We start from the raw sequence: 22551 nt of genomic DNA, 5'->3' as shown, positions 1-22551 counted from the left end.
CTTCAAAGTCCCTGAAGAGAGGGTGACTCCATGCCTTCCTCTGAAAAACTGGCCTATCAGACAAAATATGGAAGAGATCATAAAATGTAGAGATAAGAACCTGAAAGTCTGAAAGAAACAAAGGTTTGAAGTAGGCTCAGGAGAGAAGGTCATACTGGTTTCACTTATTTTGGGGAGAATATGAAATTACTCCAATTGCTTATTTTCCCATGAAGAAATTATTAAAAAGCCACCCTCTTTCTTAATTCTCCCATAAAATTAAGCATTTTCTCAAAAAAAAAAAAAAAGAAAGAAAGAAAGAAAATAACCTTTAGAAAAGGCTGACTACTACTACTAACCAGTTTTTATAAGAGATAAGCGTAACTTTTACCAAAGAGCTAAAGTCTCAGGGCACCTGAGTGGCTTAGTTGATAGAGCATGCAACTCTTGATCTCAGGGTTATGAGTTCAAGCCCCATTTTAGGCATGAAGCCTACTTAAAAAAACAAGAACAAAAACCAAAGTCTCCTAAAATAAATAATTTTCCCCCAGTATCTTTACGGCAGGTAATTTACCTCTTCAATTAAAAGGAACAAATACTCTGACCAGATTCACGTTAAGCGTACCAAATTAAGTACTTTTCTGTATACGAGCAAGAACCAATTAGAAAATATAATTTATACTTGAACTCAGTAACAGCAAAAATGACAACCTACTGAGAAATAAACCTAATATAAAATATATGAGACCCAATTAGAGACAACTAGAAAAGTCTACTAAGATATCCAAAAAGGGCTAGATAGGATACACTGAGCTCCTGGTCAGTAAGTCTCAAAATTATGTTAATTACATCAATATGCTCAAGAAGCAATACCAAGAAAAAAATGTCAACATGATTTTTCATCAAATCACACAGATTTATATTAAAGTTCTCTAGGAAGAGAAAATCCTCAGAAGTAGTAAATATTTTTTGAAAAATAAGACCAATAAGGGGAAGCTCACTCTAAATAGGAAATGGTACAAAATAGTAATTAAAATCATGTGGAACTGGTATAAAAAGAGATATAAAACAAGAGAATAAAATATACCATGGCCAGAAACAGATCCATGTAAATACAGAAATTTCATATACAATAAAGGCATTTGCCATCTTTATTTTTTTTTTAAGATTTTATTTATTTGTCAGAGAGCACATAAGCAGAGGGAGTGGCAGGCAAAGGGAAAAGCAGGCTCCCTGCTGAGCAAGGAGCAATATCTGGGACTTGATTAGAGGGTCTTGGGGGATCATGATCTGAGCCAAAGGCAGAAGTTCAACCAACTGAGGCACCCAGATGTCCCATTTCTCATTTTCAGAAAGAACAAAGTATTCAATGAATGAGGCCAACAAAACTGTCTATAATCCTGATATATCACTATCAGCAAAAATTTAAAAGATTAATCATATATAATATATTTGCAAGAGAAGAAAAACTGGCCTTACCATTTTCAAAGACATTTCGTAGAAGTTATCAGCATTTTAAACTGCATACCCTTCAAGCCACCAATGGTATCTATCCTATGGAAATACACGCACACATGGACCAAGATATATGCAAAGGATGTTCATTACATCAATCTGTAAGAGCAAAAATACAAGAAGCAATTAGTAAGGTAAAATTAATAGTTAAGTAAACAATGACATAACCATAAGATGGCATAGTAAGCAGTTAGTAAGAAAACAGAACTACATGTATTCAGATGACAAGTTCTATAACTTGTGCTAAGTCAAACAGGAAAAGCTAAGTGTCAACAGTAGTCACCATTTAAATTTCAAAATACAAAATGACATTCTGTGTACATATAAATGCAAAGAACAATCCAGGAGGATACATATCAGTTAATGGGGGCCCCTACAGGGAAAAGAATGAAACTGAAGTCAGGTATATGAATGGAGAGTTTGAACATTCTATAGTTTGTTTCTCAAAAAGCATCTCTCTCTCTCTCCCGTCCTTCATCCTCCCTCCAGTCTTCCTCTTTCTTGCAATCTCAGAGTAAAAGAGCCTCTGTAAATAATGAAAACAATAATGATTTATAGTTTTCCAATCTGGGATCCTGAAGATAAACAAACTCTCACAGTTTTAGTAAAATCAAGAATGAGAGGGGCAAAACTAGACTGATTATCCTAATACTAGAAAAGAGGGTAACAAACCCATTTAGTCCATCCCACCACCCGCCTTGTGTATAATAGCAAAGCACTTTCGAAGAGAATGACCTCATCACCAGTACCAGGAATGAAACCCAACTGTTTTAAGGTCGGGGGGAGGGGGGAGTCCTATTCCACCTGCCACACAACTGACTGAGGGGCAGGAATTACAACCTAAGTCTCAGTTCTCTGGTCTCTATCCCTTGTCCATAACTATAAGATCCAAAGTGATCCTCAGAAGTCTCTTTCCATGGTATGGGAAGGGATGCTTTTGCTACTGCTACATATGAAGGAAGAAATATATTACCAGGGTGGATGCACACAGCCATCTTCCAACTATAAAAGAAATCACCCCGAAGGTAAAACACTTTCATGCCTTCTTTGTAGAAGAGGGTCAGGCATGGCCAGAAAAACAGAGCCCTGACTGAACTTGCCTGCAGGCCACTCTATTTCAGGGTGTATCAATTAAGCAGGCCAGTAACCTTTCTTTGCTAAAGTCAACTTGACGTGGGTTTCTCAATATTTGCAATTAAAACATCCCTGCTGATGGGATGGAGTAAGTAAAACTCAATGCTACTTTTTGAACTGATTTTTTCAAGACTATATAGAATTCCATTTTCTCTATTTACCATAATTTATTTAACTATTCCCTATTGATGACAGGTGGCTTACAAATTTTATCACCAATAACAGTCAATGAACACCCTTATGTGCATCTGTAGGCATTCATATTATTATTTCTATAGGACAGATTCCTAAATCGATGAAATTACTAAGTCACAGAAAACTCCTACTTCTCTGCCTGCCTTCTCACCAATAAATTATTCACAATCCTGAGAGAGAAGACAAGCCAAAGAAGACTACACAGAAAGCAGAAAAAAATTTCTACAGAAGCTGCACTATAATAAGCCTTTGGTGAAAGATTTCAAACTGACAACTAAGAAAAGATGCCATATGTCACCTGCCACTCTTATAAGAACACTTGGGTCAAAGAAAAGAAGTCCATGAAGGGCTTATGGGTTGACTATGAGTTGTAATATAACCATATGTAATTCAACATCTAACTTTTCAGGTTGGGTATAGATCAAGTTGGTGATATCTGAGTTGCATGTTAATGGACCATTATCATCACCATCAACATCGGTATTATGGCCATTTACATCTACATCCCACCTTTTTTTCCCCTCTACTTGTCCAAGGGCTTATAATCTTTGATACAAAATTTCCAAAGAAGATAGTGCCTCTCAGTTTTCTGACTAGTTCTCCAATTACCTTGCCTACGCCCTGCTCTACTCATTTGTTCCCATGGGGATGCCATGTCATTACCAATGACTGAATCCCTCTATAATCTTAATTCTAAGCATCTCATTCCCCAATCAACATCTCCTATTTTTCAGGTTCATTCCCTGTAGAAATTAAATTCAAACAATCCTCTGACTCAACTAGGACCTAAAATCTAATGGTCCTGCTACCTTTTCACTCTCCATACCCCCAAGTAGTCCTTACTTCCCCCTTGACCAGTTTAAATTGCAAATTTTAACCACTATATAAAGTGGTTTAATATAACCACTTCTTTCATACTCCCTTAACTTCGCTGCCCATCTCTGGTTTCGTGTTTCTCTCCTATCAAAACTCTAACCCTGAGTAAGAAAAATTCTCTGCCTACTCTGTGCCTATACCAATGCAGCTAAATGAAGGCAGCATGTGAAAAACACAACCATGTTGACTGGTCTCACCTTAAATTTATGACCACCATCCTCAAGTGCACCCTCCAACTTCCTAGGAATTCTACAATTTTTCAATTACTTATTTACCATGCTCACCTTCATAGCTTTTCCTCTCTACTTAAACACAACACATCTCCTCCCCATCCTCATTCTCAGCTCACACCTTGCTTCAGATTTCACTGAAAAGAAAAACAATTAAAAAAGAACTTCCATAGGTCTGTACCCTGTAGTTTAGTCACATAATTGTATCTATACCCATATACTCTGCCATGACGGTTAATTTTATTGTGTCAACTTGAATGGGCCACAATGTGCCCAGGTTTTCAGTTAACCATTATTCTGGGCATGTCTGTCAGAGTGTTTCTCGATGAGATTAGCATTTGAATTAGCAGACTATATACTGCAGATTGGTCTTCCTGGGTGAGCCTCGTCCAATCTGTTGAAGGCCTAAATAGAACAAAAAGGCTGAGTAAGAAAAATTCACTCTCTGCTTGAACATATTCAATCTAGGTTATTAGTCTTTCATCTTCAGAATCAGACTTGGAATGAAACACATACCATGAGCTCTGCTGGTTCTCAGGCCTTCAGACTTGGACTAGAACTATGCCTTCAGCTCTCCTACATCTCCAATTTGCCAACTGCAGATTACGTGTGTGTGTGTATGTGTGTGTGTATAATATAGATAATATATAATAACATATAGTATATGTAATACACAATACATACAACATACACACATTATAGTATATATCTCTCACAATAAGGAATTGGGAACTAGCCCATGCTACTAAGGAGGCTGAGAAATATATATACACATTGATATCAACATCGATATAGGTATCAGTATAGTGCGCGCGTACATACACACACACCTACATATATCCCATGTGCTATCTGTGCTCCTAAATCCAGCCCCTCCCTGTGTGCACTAGATTCCATACTCAAGGGCATTTTTCCCCTCTCTCATGCATCACCAATTTTTCTCTCTCTACTTGTCTCCCAGAAAAGTCCCAAAGTCCCATCAGTATATACACATACCGCGATTTCTTCCATTTTTAAAACACACTCTTGGCTAACTACTCCATTCTTTTCCCCCTCGTTAAAGAAAAACTACTCAAGAGAGTCATCTGTACCAGCAATTCCATTTCCATTTCTTCTACTGTCTCTTAAACTCACTATAACCACTCCATCCCACCAAAAGGGCTCATACCAAGGTACCAATGACTTTCATGTCACCAAATCCTACAGTCAATTCTCAGTCCTCATTTAGCTCACTTCATCAGCAACATATGACACAATCAGTCACACCCACCTTCATAAAACATTTTATTAAACTTCTGTGACAATTCTGGATTCTCCACCTACATCAGTAAGAATTCCTGCTCAGTATCTTTTTTTTTAAGATTCTATCCATTTACTTGATAGAGAGAGTGTACAAGCAGGGGGAGTGGAAGGCAGAAGAGGAGAGAGAAGTGGACTCCCCACCTAGCAGGGAGTCCAAGGCAGGGCTCCATCTCAGGAACCCAGGACCCTGGGATCATGACCTGAGCCGAAGGCAGACGCCCAACTGACTCAGCCACCCAGGTGTCCCCTTTCTCAGTATGTTTTGCTGGTCCTTCCTTATTTCCCCAATCTCTAAACATCACAGCATTCTAGATTCAGGTTACAGACCTTTTCATTCACTTCCTTGAAAATCACAACCTGATGGCTTTAAAATAATCTATAGCACACTGATGACTTCCAAACTTATATAAACAGCCTGGCCCACTGCTCTGAACTTCAAACTTGTATATCCAATTACTTACTATATACTTGATTTCTAATGGGCATATCATGTCAATATGTATAAAAATTTCCCCAAACTGCTCCTTTTATAAGTTAGAATTCTCAGTAAGTGCACCTTCATCCTTCTGATTACTCAGGCCAAAATCCTTAGTCATCCTTGCCTCTTTCTTTCACACTTCATATCCAATCTATCAGCAAAAATTTTACCTTCAAAATAAAGCTGAATCTACCTTCTATCACCACCTTCACAACTAAAATCTTGGTTCAAACCTCATTACTTCTTATCTCCTTGCTCTACAATCCAAAATAGTAGCCAAAATGATTCTGTTGAAAGATAATTCAATTTAAAGAATGATACACCATAACCAAGTGAGATTTATGCTAGGAGCACAAGAGTGGTTCAACATAAAATCAATCAATGTAATGTATCACTTTAACAGAATGAGAGAAAAATACCACATAATCATCTCAATTAACACAAAAAAGGCATCTGAAAAATCCAACACTCTCTCATAATAAAAGAGACTCAAAAAACTGGGAGTGGAAGGAACTTCCTCAAAATGATAAAGGGCATTTATAAAAACCCACAGCTAATACATTCAATGGTGAAAGACTGAAGTTTTCACTCTAAGAGCAAGACAAGACTAGTGAGCATATCAAAATGTGTATGATTGTTGAGTCACGATGCTATACCACTGAAATTAATTTACTATTATATATCAACCATCCTTTGATATAAAAAAGAATTATTTGGGGGTCACCTGGGTGGCTCAGTCAGTTAAGCATCTGCCTTCAGCCCATGTCAGGATCTCGGGATCCTGGGATCAAGACCTACATTGGGCTCCCTGCTCAGTGGAGAGTCTGCTTCTCCCTCCCCCTTTGTCCCACCCCTCAGCTCGTGCTCTCTCCCTCTCTCTGTCAAATAGATAAAATCTTTAAAAAAAAGAAAAAAGAGGAAGAAAATTATTTGGAGTAGATATGGAGAAACTGGAATCCTTGCAACATCGCTGGTTGAATATAAAACAGGGCCACCAATGTGGCTGTGCAGTTAGTTCCTCAACAAGCTAAACAGAATTATCATATGATCCAGCAAGTCCACTCCTAGGTATATACCCAAAAGAAATAAAACAGGAACTCAAGCAGATATCTGCAATGTCCAATGCAGAATCATTCACAACAGCCAAAAGTGGAAAAAAACCCAGTGTCCATCAACAGATAATTAGATAAAACATAGCATAATCACACAATGGAATATTATTCAGCCATAAAAAGTAATTAAGTTGATACATGGTACAACATGGATGAATCCTGAAAGCATTATGCTGATTGAAATAAGCCAGATGCAAACACACAAATATTTTTTTAATTAATTAAAAACAAAAATAAAAATAAATTTAAGATCCCTAATATTGTGATTCCAGAATAAGCAAATTCATAAAAAGAGATTATATTAGAGGTTACCAGGGGCTAGGCAGAAGGAGCAATAGGGAGTTACTGCTTAACTAACCAGTTAGTTAGAATTTGTTTGGGGTGAAAAATTTTAAAAATAGTGGTAATGAGAACACCTGGGTGGCTCAGTGGGATAAGCATCTGCCTTCCGCTTGGGTCATGGTCCCAGGGTCCTGGGATCGAGGCCAGCATGGAGCTCCCTGCTTAGCAGGAAGCCTGCTTCTCCCTCTCCCACTCCCCCTGCTTGTGTTCCCTCTCTTGCTGTCTCTTTCTGTCAAATAAATAAAATCTTTTTTTAAAAAAAACCATTCCAATGATGGTGTTTCCCTGATAAAATTCTTCAACAGCCTCCCATCTCCCTCAGAATGAAAACCCAAATTTTCAAAATACCCTACCAGGTTCTACACTATCTGCCCCCTACTCTTTCCTGTCTGATTTTATCTCCTACAATTCTTCCCAATTTCATTCTGCTCTTACTGGTCTCCTCAGCTGCTCTTTGAACACAAAAACAGGCTTCTTCAGGGCCTTTGCACCTTCTTTCCCCCAGATAGCCACAGATCTAGCTCTCCCATTTCCTCAACTCTTTACTCAAAAGTTACCTTTTGAGTGAGGACTTCCCTGGCAAGCTACTATAAAACTGCAGCTCCCTACTCCCACCCACAGTCATCATCCCTCTTTATTACTCTTGAAAGGACTTTCACCTTCTGACATACTGGGCATTTAACTTACTGTCTATGTCTCTCCAAAATGTAAGGTCCAAAAGCAGAAAGATTTGTGCCCCTTTTGTTCAGTGTTGGTATCCCCAGAGCCTGGGGGAGTGCTCAATAAATATTTGTTAAGTTAATAAAAGGAGACCACTATTCAATGACATCAAAATCTAAACTCCCCTATCCATCCCAATATCCCTAAAAGTAACATGCCAAATTATACAAAACCTGAAGTACCATGACTCTAAAGACCGCCAAAAAAGCATCCTAAGGATTTCATACCATAGGGACTGGTATTTTAACATACTCAAATCTATCCAGAAAACAACTCAGATTCAGCCGGGGGTGGGGGGGTAGGGAATACGGATTAAACGATTTAAACTCAAAAAATCCAACTTAATTTGCTAAATTACACACAACAGTTTATCTCCCCTGACTCTGCTGTATAAATGGAGTGGCTCCACGTCTGCAGGAGTAAAGGCTGAATCCGAAGGGCACAATCCTAAGGCCCCAAGACAGGCAACCGGTGGCACAAGATGAGGGAGGGAAGCTCTGGGCAGGCCAGCGGCAGGTGGCGAGGGGTGCCCTTTGCCTGTCTGCTCCGGAGGTGGAAAGGGGCAGAGGACACCCATTTCTAACGCACCTCCCACACATTGTCCAGAGGCCTGATCTGCGGGACTGAGCACCTCCAATGCCGGAGAAGGCTGGAATGATCGAAAATCCGGGGTCTGGAGCTAGCTCAGACGGGGTGGAGAGGACACGTTACCCGGAGAAGAGACAGTTCAACCGGCCTCCTCTTTCAGCTGGATGACTCGGAAAGTGCCACAACAGCAGGGCCTGGAATCCAGGACAGGTAGCAATTCGACAGACTTTATTCCCGCGCTGCGGAGCGCACGCCGCTGCGTCACGGCGCCTCAAACACACATCAGCTCTGGAAGGCGGACGCCCCGCCCCGTCGCCGTTCTCCGCTCTTGTGGCGCTGCAGCCGGGCCACCAAGCCCAGCTGGCTACGCGGCGCGCATGCGCAGAGCCCCTCGCTGCCGCTGAGTACTCCGGGAGGTGTAGTCTCTGTGCGGGCGCCGGTGGGCCGCCAGAGTCCTGCGTCCCGGCGGAACCTGGAGAAGTCTGAACACACTCGGCACCCCCGTCCTCATTCCCATCTTCACACCTGTCCAGTCACCTCGCACTTACGCTCCGTCCCCGCGCGCTGGGCTTCGGTCTCGGCGCGCCCGCAGGAAGAGCGCGAGACCTTCCCTTCAGCAGGCTGTGCTGGAGGAGGCGGGGTCCACGGCCCGCCCCCTGCCGCCACCCCCCCCCTCCCCTCCCGGCGGGTATCGGGCCGGTGCCCGAAGAGAGGCGGCGGCCCCCGCAGCGGCCGCAGGAGGGGCGGCGGCGGCGGGCGCCGCAGGCGATGCCCCTGCCCGGCTGCGCCGGCGGGGGACGGTGCGAGCGGCGGCGGGGGAGCTGGCGGGGGGCAGCGGCTACGGCGGCTGCAGCAGAGGGGCCGAGAGCTGGCGGCGGTGGCGGCGGTCGTGAAGGGCATCGGTAGCGGCGGTGATGGCAGTGTCGATGTGAGTGTTGGCTGACTGGGGTCCCCGGGGCTGCGCAGCCCGAGGCTGGCGGTCCGGCGGCGAGCGGGAGGCCGGGGCGGCGGAGGGATGCTATGTGCGCGGTGCAGAGCCGGGAGACGCCGCCTCTCGCCGCCGACGGTCGGGCAGAGGCTGGAGCCGGGACTCTGCGGCTGCGGGCGCCTTGCACCGCGGCCCGGAGTGGGGGTCCCGGGCGGAGGCGGGGGCAGCGCAGGCCAAGGGGCGTCTGCGATTGTTCTCAACACCCCTCCCCCACCCCACCCCGTGTGTCTGTTTGTCACTTGCAGCTGAAGATGGAAAGAGCCAGGCGAAGGGGAGGCGGCGGCGGCCGCGGCCGCGGCGGCAAGAATGTAGGGGGCTCTGGCCTAAGCAAGAGTAGACTCTATCCCCAGGCCCAGCACTCCCACTACCCCCACTACGCGGCTTCAGCCACCCCTAATCAGGCTGGGGGCGCAGCCGAAATCCAGGAGCTGGCCTCCAAACGAGTGGACATCCAGAAAAAGAGGTTTTACCTAGACGTAAAGCAAAGCTCCCGGGGCCGGTTCCTAAAGATAGCCGAAGTCTGGATAGGGAGAGGCCGGCAGGACAATATCAGAAAGAGTAAACTGACTCTGTCCCTATCTGTGGCAGCGGAGCTGAAGGACTGTCTAGGGGACTTCATCGAGCATTACGCCCACCTGGGCCTGAAAGGCCACCGGCAAGAGCATGGCCACGGCAAAGATCAAGCCTCCAGGAGGAGACAGAAGCACTCGGCACCCTCCCCACCTGTCTCTGTAGGGTCCGAAGAGCACCCTCATAGTGTCCTCAAAACAGACTACATAGAGAGGGACAATAGGAAGTATTATCTAGACCTAAAGGAAAATCAACGGGGTCGCTTCCTAAGAATTAGACAAACCATGATGCGAGGGACTGGCATGATAGGTTATTTTGGTCACAGTTTGGGCCAAGAACAGACTATTGTGCTCCCAGCACAAGGAATGATTGAGTTCCGTGATGCCTTGGTTCAGCTCATTGAAGACTATGGCGAAGGGGACATAGAAGAACGAAGAGGTGGAGATGATGACCCACTTGAACTCCCAGAGGGGACTTCTTTCAGAGTGGACAATAAAAGGTTCTACTTTGATGTGGGCTCTAATAAATATGGAATTTTCCTGAAGGTAAGTGAGGTGAGGCCACCTTACCGTAATACTATTACTGTTCCATTCAAAGCTTGGACAAGGTTTGGGGAGAATTTTATCAAGTATGAAGAAGAGATGAGGAAAATTTGCAACAGCCATAAAGAAAAGAGAATGGATGGCAGAAGGGCCAGTGGTGAAGAACAAGAATGCCTCGACTAGAGTGAAATTGAACTCCATCAGGCAAAATTTAAAATCATAAATTGGCTAAAAGTACTGATCCATAATCATTTGAAGAAGTTTTTCCTCTTTTTTTGGCCCTTTGTTATTAGTAATACCTCTGGTAGTTTATACTTCAAGGAGTCTGATTCTCATGTTATACACAGAATATTATAATTCTTAAGGGAATTCCAACCTTCCCAGAGCTAAATAGTTCAGCTGCTTCACCTGCTCCAGACTATTGAAGTATGCAAATCAGCACAAAATGTGATATTCTGACCTTCTAAATACCATAACTAAGATTTACATTACACTATGACATGATCCCGAGAAAATATACATATACTTAATATGGAAGTGTGAATTTCTATTTAACAAGTTCCCCGAAAAAGTATTCCATCCCTATTTCATTAAAAGGCTGCTAAGCTTTCCTGTAGGGCAGTTACCACAGAAACAGAAATTGACCTCAAGTATAGTATAAATATATTTCTTTATAAAAGTACATGTAGAAATATATTAGTTGTTCACTGGATGAGTGAATATCAAAAGTACCATGAAAGAATTAAATCTTACAGTTATGATAGGATTCTATAATTTCAAATTTTGTGGTAACCCTGCAGTTGATAGTTGCCATGTCAAAGCCGTGGGAGAGTTTTAATTGGTTATTCTAAACTAGTTGTAATCCCATCTTTACCTCTATTCACTATACCCTTTATTTTTATTGACTTTCCAAAGTTTGAAGAATTACTTTTATGTCACTGTTGAGTGGGAGGCTTCATCCTATGGCTTTGCTATGGAAATCTTGGTGTTTTAGCCTTTCATGCTAATTTGAAGGTTGTGCGAGGTTTTTTCCCAAAATATATCATGGACTCAAGGTGTTATATTTTATGCTTCTTCTTTAGCACTATTTCAGAGGGGTTGGTGCACCAGTTAACTGATACAAAAATACATCTGTAATAATACATTTTAGTAGCACTTTTGCAATTGCTACCCTTAAAACCGTGTCAACACTTCCAATATAAACCTGGCTTTTACAGGTATTTTAATTCCAGAAAGAAAAAAAAAATCTTTTTCTAAAAAGCATTTAGAATATAAATTTTCAGCCTGTGAAAATTATTTAAGGATTGGTTATAAACATATTTGAAAGGAAAATTCAGGCATTTTCCAAGGTGCTCTTTATGATACTTAAAAATAAGGTTTACTTTACACAAGACTCACCCATTTACCTGTATTAAAAATGACTTTCCAGGAAGTGCCACAGCAATTTTTCAACACCTAAGCAATTTTTAAACAAGTGGTTATAGTGTATATGTGTACCAACCCACCGTGTATTAACTGACTGGAATTTTATCTGTTGAGCTGCATTTTATTCTGATTGAAATTATTGTCTTTTATCTTGGCTTTATTCACCTCCCACACAATAAGTCCATATAATCATCTTTAAGAGCCAGACACTGATTTCAACCCCCAAATATAGCTCTCATTGATGAGAGCTGGCTGCATGGATTGAGATCAGAATGTAGCTCTCCTTTTATATGCTATAAGTAGTTCAAAATTATTTTAATAATTTTTTCCTTCAGCAGTTTGTCCCCAAATCCATTTAAGTAAGGTCACTAAGAGAACTTTGTGAGTTAAAAAAAGAATATTTCTGGCTTATCTTATTTCAAAACAAGCAATCAGTAACCCAGATATATACGCTGGTATTGGTTTTCAGATTGTATTTCACGTTTCCTCAAGTAGTATGAAGGAATCTCATTAGTTCATTATAATTGTGGACCATCTGGATTACTATGGAACAACTGAAGGTTAGAAGATAATGTTAGTACTAGAGTTAATAGCATATGGTGGGTGTTGAGACTCTAAAAGTAGCAAGGATCTTTAAGCAGTCCTAACTGTAAAATAACTATTGTAGACTTGATAAAAAGTAGTTCTTGGTATATGAAGGAGTGATGTGCACTTGAATTACTGTACTACTGATTGTTATTGCTGCCCATCATAGTGCCTACTAATAATTATCAACCTGTCAGATTTTGGCAAACTGGAGTGATGAATGTTCCAGTATTCGAGTGTTCCTATCACTATTGCTATGACTATATACTCTTTCTTAAAACCTTCCCTCCTAAAATATTTATATCCATTAAATCTACATGATTTCTTTTTTGGTTTTAGTCTGATAAGATTTGAGTGTTTATGTCTATATATATACATATGTGTGTATATATACATATACACAATACTATGTCAGACTTAAATATCTTTAATTCATTGTATATAAATATTAATTTTGCATTAATTATTTAAGTCAAGAATTAGTTAAGTAGCCAAATCTTCTACCTTGTATGTATACTTCAAAGTTATTACCGTCTCAAAGCTATAGATTGGTAGATGCATATATACCGGCAACTGAATATACATTAGAATCACTAAGCCTTCTGCCAGTCCTTTTGTTTCACTTTTTTATATGTATTCATTGAAAAATGAAATGTTATGATTTTTTGATACTTAAAATTCCCAATTATTCATTAGCCATAATCAAATAAGATCCAGTTCAAAACTCTGGTATTAGGACATGTATTGCCATGTATCTTATAAAATAAGCTACTATTTTTTCTGTGCAATATGCATTTTATTTATTGTCATTTGTAACATAAATGAAGCTGCAAGTGTACATGGTATTCTTCAAAATAATAGGATCCCAGCCTTGAGGATATTAAACTCTTAAGGCAACTGGATGTTAGAAGTCAAAAAGTGAGCACTCAAGTTAGTAACCAAAATTACTAGTTCACTGTATAATTCTAAAACACTGATGATGTTTGCACATAATAACCCAAGTATAATGTGGTATAGACTCAAAACTGTAATAATATAAGCTAATAGTATGAGATTTGGAAACGGGTTCCTCATAATGGTTGGCAGTGTGCTCCTAGCAATTGAAAGCAACACTAATCTGTTGCTTATATGCAAAAGATGCAATGTATTATAAAAGTATTAAAAGTTCTGCCACATTTTATAATTTTCCTTGTTAAAGCCCCAAACTGCCATGTCCCTTAAACTTGAGTCAAACACAAGCTTATTTGCACTAAAGAGCACGGCCAAAAAATAAACGACAGGGTGGAAAAGCTAGTTGGAACCTCTTGAAATAATTGGTTCTAATGGGAGAATTTCACATTTGTCTAGTTGAAAGCTATATGGTCCAGGCAGACAATCTGTCAGTTCACTAATTTAATAATGCACTTTACCTTTTGTATATAGAAGATGTACATTTATGCCACTTGACAGGTGGGATGTGTTTCAATAACTATGTAGTTAGAATCTGTAGGGTGATCTCTTGCATGCAGACGTTTGTGTTGGAACTGCTGTAATACAAGTTTCCATTAAATCAGTGTAATGGAGGAGGATAGAAGATGCTTTTGAAACAAGTCCCAATACATTTAACAAACACTTTTAAAGTAGAGTTCATATTTGTATTCTTAAGACCTAAAATCAATAAAAAAAGACATATTTCTAGCCCAGCTTAGTATTACAGTTGAGACTATATCTAGTTGAGACTCCTCATAATACCCTGAAAGTTAATTTTGGGAATTTGTGCAGACAAAAAAAAATTTTAATAATTCTGTTTCATTGTTGATGTGTGTTAAAATGACTAATGAAAAGACAGTAGTACCTTATACTGTATTAGAATTAAAAGTATGGTTGGCTGATATGGCATCCTTAAGAAAACACCCAGACTAGAGAAATAAAGTTTCAAATTAAGAAAATGCAAAGACCCTAAGAACCATCGCTAAAATAAACGTAGTATTATTTCAAAATTTGCAGAACTAACTTTCACCAACCAAAAAGGGTATTGGGAGATTTAGCATATCCTTTCATCCTAAAAACTTCCTGAGATGTACATTTGAAAACTAGATAATTGTTGCTTAATAATAGGTTGTATGTACTTTACTAAGAAACACTGTGTACTAATAATTCATTGAGAATATGCTATATTTACTGCATTCATTTTATATATATGGATAAGAATACATTATATATAGTCATTCTATCTTAATATATTCATGTATTTATATTGTAATTTTGCAAATATTTTCAGTAAAATAAACATTTATCTGAGCTGCACAATTTGAAGAGGATGAAATTGGAATACACCCTCAGACACTCATTTTTAATAAGCAGCTACCATTGAAAGTTGATGTATGTACTATCACTCCTTTAGATTTTGTCGTATGGTTTATTTTAATATTTAAGTGATTAGGACTTAATTTGAACTTTTAATGGTGTTCTGAAAATAATTTTTATAAGTGTGAGATATTTTTCCCCTGCTTATTTCAAAATGCCTTTCATTGGAACTATTTATAAAATCCTATTCCAAGCTTTATGTAAGGGCTTGGCTTAGTCACCACATAGTTTGAAGTCTGTCTTTACCAAAACACCAAACATCTTTGGCAGGATAAAATCTAAAGTAAACCACAAAGAGAAGTTAAAGTTGATTCTATGCCAACAAAATAATACAGGTACAATTTTTAACACTGCCAAATAAGGTTCTTAAAGTCCTTCTGAAGTTTTCTTAAAGATTTCTTGAATTTCTTAGAGATATGGTGGCTAATGGCTAACCCAGCAGAAGAGAATAAGAATGTTAGTATGCTGGTGAGACAATCCATAGTCCACAGTGCTGTAGCAATGAGGTACAGGGAAAATGTTTTTTCCCAAGCTAAGGTCATGCAAAATTTGAATTTTTAGATCACAATTACTATCAGAAAGTAAATATAACAAAATTTAGGTAGGTGGATCTTGGGAAAACAATATATGCGTTAGTATACTTTCTTGTATATTGTAAAAAATTAGTCTTTTTTTCTTAATTTGACATGATTGTTAAAATTAATTTTAGTAGTGGTTTTTTCATCAATATTTTTGAATAGGGAAAACATATATATCGTACAAATTTAATGCTACGGTTAGTGAAAAATAACCAATGTTAACCAATTTCTTGTGTATCCTTCTAGAGTTACTCTGAATATACAAGCATATGTGTATATACATATATTCTTTTTGCACATCCAAATGAAAATATATACACTATCCTGTACCTAGTAATATCAATTTTAGATCTGTCATTTTAAATGAATTTTTTCCCTTTTATTCAGATACCATACTTGATCTAGTTAACATAGCACTTAATTTGAACTGTATTATTACCAAGGGAACCTCAAGGAAATTTTGAATGAATCCCATTGATACTTACTTAAAATGCAAATATATGTATATATTAATTTAAAATGTATAAATATTTAATTTCCCTTCCCTATCCCTAACCACCTTGCCCCTCCTGTCTTCCCATCTTCCTTCCCACAGAAGAGTATTGGTTTTTTTCCTGAAGTAATAAGGTTCAGGACTGGCAGGATATTAAGCTATTTTACCAAGTGTTATTTTATCTTAACTGTGTTCTCCAATGAAAAAAACCCGTATTTAAAAGCTTTAACAAATTATCACTTTTAGTCAAGTTTTACTAACTCTGATATTATCTCATTTTTATCCAAAGACCTTGACATTATGAGAGCAAATGAGCACTAGAACTATAGTGGAAGTTTATGCTATGACTGTTGAAATCTTTTGATTTGTTAACATGAGCTTTATCCTTATGATGATAAGGTTATTAATGAATAATGCCTTTAGCAACTTAGTCAAATCCAGCCCTACACAAAAGGGTAACACTAGTCCTGATTGTTTAAAGCATTGATTCCCCCACAGAAGGACTCTGGTCCTTGAGACCAGAAGGGGTACTATGATGATTTGGAGAGAGATGAAAACTTTGGGGCTATGAGGTTTCAAATACAACTAAACCATCTCCATTCTCTGCTAGAAGATTATAAAACAGTAAATTATTTTTTAAAATGAAGTTAGCATAGTGCTTTAATAGTTTTGCAAATCCCCCAACCCCCCAAAAAGATCATTATTCTCTTTTCATTCATATCAAGCATGTATTTTAAAGTCACCTTTCTAATAACCACCAAGAAAAAATTATATGACAAATTGGAAGTTCTGTACTGGAACCCTGAAGGATACTATCTAGTTATAAATCAAATCAACCATAATAAAAAATCCAGTACTATTAGAAATACCTTAAAATATATGAGGATTGAGGAGGAATTTTTTTAATGGATTTGTTTCTGTAAATTTTACAAAAATTTTAAAAGGTTTAAAAAAATTCAACCATTGGTCTAAACTTTAAAATAATATCTCCATAATTGGTTGCATGATTTTCTGTTTGTAAAATGACAGAGTTGTTCTTAGAAGACAGAATCTTCTTAAACATATATTTTTAAAGCATAAAAGAGTTCTTTTAACGATGAATATCTCATCATCCTTTGCAGAATCTATAACCTTGGTAAAAATCTCCAGATATTTACTTGTTAAGGCTTAAAATGGTTTTTATGTTTTGCTTCTTATTTAAAGAAAGGGGTCAAAAGGGAGGTAAATTCTCCTGCAGGAATGAGTTTTGCTTAAATTCAGGCTAAAAAAGTTAGGAACTTCCCATACGTAATCAAGGGGTTTCCCATGTTAGTCCTTCCTGGTAAATTATGTTTTCCAAACTTTATCTTCTTTTGAACATCCTTTGTGAGAAATTGCTTATTCTTATTGAGGCCAGTGATATTTACCAGTGAGTAAAAACTGGCTCATAATGAAATTAGTGCTGCTATAGTGAAGTTAGTTTGCAATGTGGATATAAAGAAAATACTCATTTAAATGGAATATACAGTTTCTTCTGTTGTTGACTTATTTCTAAGACTAAATAGGAGTTGCTTGTTCTCTCATTTTTTCCCCCTCGTATAGTTAGTTTCTGTGTTATTTTATTCAAAGTTTTCATCATTCCCAGGAAATAGTAGGGGTAAAGAAAAGGAAAAGTAATCCCTAAGAAAATGTTCATAGTAGTTAAAAGTTTAGAGTTGCTCAAAGTGTAAGATTGGGGGGAGAAAAATGCTTTTGTGGGGTTTTGTCTTTATCAAAATGATTATATAAACCTGTTTGCTTTATTTGATCTGATTAAAGATAGAATTTCTTTTGAGATGCCGATATTCAGAAATATTTACTATCTTATTTTTCTTAGAGAAAATGGCTCAGTAGTATAATACATACTTTTCAGGATTTTATTTATTACTTGTTGTGGATTTGATGAGGTTGTTGTGTAGAGGTAACAAATGTACAAGTAAGAGAGAAGAGAAAGGTAGTGACTCATTATTTTATTTGCCTATAACAAGGGGAATCAGTATAACTGAAATGGGAGAAATAAGAAATTCTCAAAACCAAACCCCTATTTATTTAACCTTTAAAAGATAAGGAGGGCACATATTACTTGGAGCACTGGGTGTGGTGCATCAACAATGAATCTTGGAACACTGAAAAAATTAAATTAAAAAAAAATAAAAAGTGATTTGAGAAAGAATAAAAAGACCTAACTCTGCCAGTGGACGGCCTCTCAGCAAACCATTTCCTTCAGTAGAAAGGCTTCCGTTTATGAAAAATGAACAAGGGGCTTCTGGGTTGCTCAATCCTGTAAGCATCTGACTCTTGGTTTCAGCTCAGATCATGACAGGGTCGTGAGACTGAGCACTGTGTAGGTCTCTGCACTCAGCTCAGAGTCTGCTTGAGATTCTCTCCCTTTATCTCCCTGGTTCCCCAGCAATCTCCCCGCTCCTGCTTACTCTCTCTCAAAATAAAATAAAGTCTTCAAAAAAAAAAAAATGAACAAGATCATGCTGGAAGCTAGTTCCCTCCTACTCTAAACTTCTAAAATTCTGTATCAATGGAGTGTGAAAGAAAAAAATAAGAGAGTACCAGAATTGGAAAATGTAAGACAGTCTCTCTTTATATTAAAAACAGCTGAAAAATGCAGCAGTCTGTGATGATACCCAAAGAACATGCAGACGTGGCGGTTTTTTATCACATGTATGTACCTCTTTAGCCACACAAAATGAAATTTTGTTCCTAGTCCTTTTTAAGATCAAATTGTTATGCACTATCTACATAACTATCCTATGCTTTAATTTTTTTATGGAAATATTTTTGTTATCTATATGAGGTCTTATCCTTTGGAAGCATCACTTGTTTCTATATACTCTAATAATTTCTTATATTCTACATGGCAAAAGAATTTTAAAAATAACATCATTTTCTGAAATGTCATTGTACCTGAAATAACCTTAAATTACATTGCTAAATGATACACTGCTACTATCACTGCAGGGGCCCCTGAGAAGGAAGTACTACCCTTCACCCCTATTTCCTTGGTCTGTTGAACATAGTATGTTACAATAATGATGTTTAACAAAGGAAATCAGGAAGGGCACTGAACCATGAACAGTAGGGTTCTACTTTAGAGGACCTGTAACTACTAGGGTGTACAAAGATAAAACATCATAATGAGTTTGTTTGTTTTGTTTTTAGCCTTGAGAAACTACCAAGGTTGATGATTGAAGGGGAAGAGAAAAACACACAAAGGTTTTTTGTCCCAGATGCATTTATTAGGTGCCCCGGTCCTCCAGTGGACAGTATGCTACCACCACTCTCAATAGAGCAAAGGTAAAAAAGAGAGACCTCTCCTGCTGGACTAATCTTTTTGGTGCCCATTTGTTTATTAAAGACAGTACTTAAGAGTAACCAAAGTGTATTTTGAAGTGTGTGTACACATACATATTTTATTAATTTCGAAATATCTGTGCACATAAAATTTCATTGCAGGCATATTACATATACTAAACCAGCCTTTAGCCCGGTTCACAATCTGGTTGGTCAGTTATCTGGTTGGTCAGTTATCAACAAATTCTATAGAGTGAATTGGCTGTTGTAGAAATGTTTTTCTCCCCCCTCTTCTCAAAGCAACTGATACATTTTATTGTTATATTGTTTCTTCAATGTTGCTTGAAATCTAAGTGGGATATGAAAGAATCGTTTAGTTTTGTGATAATTTGCCCTTGCCATTTTGTAAAAATTGTCCTTAGCTTCCCATTTCAAACATTCTGAGCAACTTTACCAAAAGAACACACGCAAGTGCCAGAAGTACCCATTAAATAAAACAGCAGAACCATAAGATAATAATTTAGAAAAAAAGGATATGTACAAGACACCTAGATACACACACACACAAAAAAAAGTCCTTATCATTTGCTTCAGAAGCTGCTGTATTTTATTTCTAAGTTTTTCAGACTAGCAATGTGATTTATACCAATGGTTGACAGTCTAGAATCTCAATAGGAAAAAATAGTTTGAAAGTTCAGTTGAATTTATTATGGAATTTTATGTATTGCTTTTCTCCAGAAAGGGTAAGCCATACTATAATCATATATAGAAATAGAGTTCTAAAATTCCATCACTCTTAATCTTCCTCCCTTCTTTTTCTCCCTCTCATGCACTGTACCCTGTTGGAAGTGGGTAAGAACACTAATTTCTCCCACTACCCCCAGGGCCCCACTCCATCCTATTTGTTTAGGGGACAGTTGAAACACAATAGAGAAGGCTAAAGAAATTGCCTTGTGAACTAGATCTATAAACTAAGAAAGAAGGGCTACTACTTCACTCAACTATTCTCAACACTCTTGCCATATTCCTTTACAGTAATTTAGGATGAATAGAAACATTTCACTTGGGAAGATATGGACTGAAAGGTCAGTTAATCTAACTTTCAGTACACAGTGATTCTTCAGGAAATTTGACTAGCATGATTGACATGCTAAACTAATTTTAGAAATGAGTTTAGCCTCTAGAAAAATTGCACCATGACCATTTTTAAAGAGAAGGTGGTAACAAAAGGAATTGTCAATCAAGATTTATTAGTACTAACAACTATTACTTATTGAATACCTACCATATATTAGGCATTGCTGAACCCCTTGTAACTATTCTAATCCTTCTAACAACCCTATTACTATCCCCATTTTAATATGATTTTCTGGAGATTTTTGAAACTAATTCAGTATTTCAGATGAAATATTAGTATTTCAGAACTAACATATTTGAAACCAAATTGACACCAAGCCAAAAGATTGTGCTCATTCAATTAAGCCAAAGTATCTTGAAGACTTTCTCCAAAATTTAAGCCCCCTGATTAATAAAGCACAATCTATCCTGGAACACCACTGGTAAATCTGCCTCAGATTACTAGGAATTATTTTACCCAAAACTATTATCTATGTATGGGGCTAGTACCACCAGGAGACACTCCTCATTGAAGGGTTCATCTAGTTCATTAAAGTTCAGTACTAATAGGGGCGCCTGGGTGGCTCAGTGGGTTAAAGCCTCTGCCTTGGGCTCAGGTCATGATCCCAGGGTCCTGGGATCGAGCCCCGCATCGAGCCCCGCATCGGGCTCCCTGCTCAGCGGGGACCCTGCTTCCTCCTCTCTCTCTGCCTGCCTCTCTGCCTACTTGTGATCTCTGTCTGTCAAATAAATAAATAAAATCTTTAAAAAAAAAAAGTTCAGTACTAATAAATACAATTTATTTGATCTTTAGTGTAGTTTTGACATTGAAACTCTAATCTCAACCAACTATGTCAATAATTTTGAAAAGAGATCAAATGATGAGAATATAGATGGATCATCCCAATTTAATCCTTAAGGGCAAAGAGGAGACAAATTACTATTTACCGTGGATCTACAATTTCATTTTCATGAACCAAAACCAACTGGTCGTGTTGAATTAATTTGGTTATAAGTCTTATCAATATTAGTGAAAAGTTTATTTTTTCTTGCAACTCTTTTTACTATCTTATTCTTCCTATACCACTCTACTTATTTTCATATTTCATTACCAATTTTCCTCCTCTTTTCCTTATCCCCAGCAGAATAAACTGGTATGACTACCCGATTTACAGATACACATTTTCTCCATGACTCCAGGCCAGTGGTTTTCAAATTTTGCTGTGATTAAGAATCACTCAGAGGGTTCATTAACACACAAGATTGCTGGCCCCACTTCCTGAGTTTATGGTCTGTAGGTCTGGGATGGAGAGGAGAGGACCAAAAATTTGCATTTCTGACACATTCCCAAGTGATCTGATGCTGCTAAAATGGGGGCCTCACTTTAAGAACCACTGCTGTACGTTGATGTGATTTTACCTTAGCTACAAAAGACCGTGAAAGAGAAATGTGGTCAAAATAACTATAGCATCTTGGTTGGTAGAAAGAAGACTCAGAGCTTTTCATTCTGCCTTGAGAGATTTACAAATCTAAAACAATATTTTTTATAAATTGCCTAGACGTTAGATAAAAACCATTTTCTTCTCTTTATCCTTTCATTATATTTTATAACTTCTATCTGATTTTTTGACAGCACTCTTGAGATAATTCTGGTAGGGATTAATAATTATGAATTCTTATATGAAAAGTTTAGCATTCAAATTTATGGAGACTGAAGCATATTTTTAATTTGTTAAATAACTGATATATAAATCTTAGTAAAGGAAAGTAAATAATTTCTATACTCAACAGTTATTAATACAAGTGTTAGTGAATATTAAATATTAAAACTTGAAGGGACCCTAGGATTAGTTCAGTCCCTCAATTTTCCATTTTGTGACATATGTCATGAGGCTCAAATGATTCATAATTACTAAAGTAAGCCAGGTAAACAGAAAATAAAAGCTAAATCTCAAAATGCTGATTGTTTCTTAAGATATATAAATGATAATAAATATACTAATTTCTTTTTAAAGCATATGTTTTCACCATCTTCCTGTGTCTTATCTATATGCATAGGATAGAGGAACTATATATGTACTGTAATGTATTTATGATAATTTTTCAAATTAAC

General features: G+C 37.9%; 2 protein-coding genes across 12 annotated transcripts in view; one reads left to right on the top strand and one right to left on the bottom strand.

Moving 5' to 3' along the window:
• The window catches only part of WRN (WRN RecQ like helicase), a 142982-nt gene extending 134163 nt beyond the window's left edge, over positions 1 to 8819 (bottom strand). For 3 of the 5 annotated variants that reach the window (XM_047716844.1, XM_047716837.1, XM_047716860.1), the window contains exons 1-2: positions 8595 to 8819; positions 1459 to 1593 (exon numbers count right to left, since the gene is read on the bottom strand). The gene's annotated coding sequence lies outside the window, so the exon portion shown is untranslated. Of the gene's footprint in view, positions 1 to 1458; positions 1594 to 8471 lie in introns of all 5 variants that reach the window. The other 2 variants (XM_047716851.1, XM_047716870.1) reach the window with 2 other exon arrangements.
• PURG (purine rich element binding protein G) overlaps positions 8770 to 22551 on the top strand; it is a 37333-nt gene continuing 23551 nt past the window's right edge. For 6 of the 7 annotated variants that reach the window (XM_047716916.1, XM_047716925.1, XM_047716931.1 and 3 more), the window contains exons 1-2: positions 8770 to 9399; positions 9705 to 10574. In XM_047716916.1, coding sequence (XP_047572872.1) covers positions 9711 to 10574 — 864 coding nt within the window. In that variant the 5' untranslated portion in view covers positions 8770 to 9399; positions 9705 to 9710. Of the gene's footprint in view, positions 9400 to 9704; positions 19513 to 22551 lie in introns of those variants that run through there. The other variant, XM_047716893.1, reaches the window with a different exon arrangement.

This window comes from Lutra lutra, chromosome 2 (genome assembly GCF_902655055.1).
Source record: "Lutra lutra chromosome 2, mLutLut1.2, whole genome shotgun sequence".
NCBI classification, from domain to species: Eukaryota; Metazoa; Chordata; class Mammalia; order Carnivora; family Mustelidae; genus Lutra; species Lutra lutra.
This window is presented reverse-complemented; position numbering and strand designations above follow the sequence as displayed.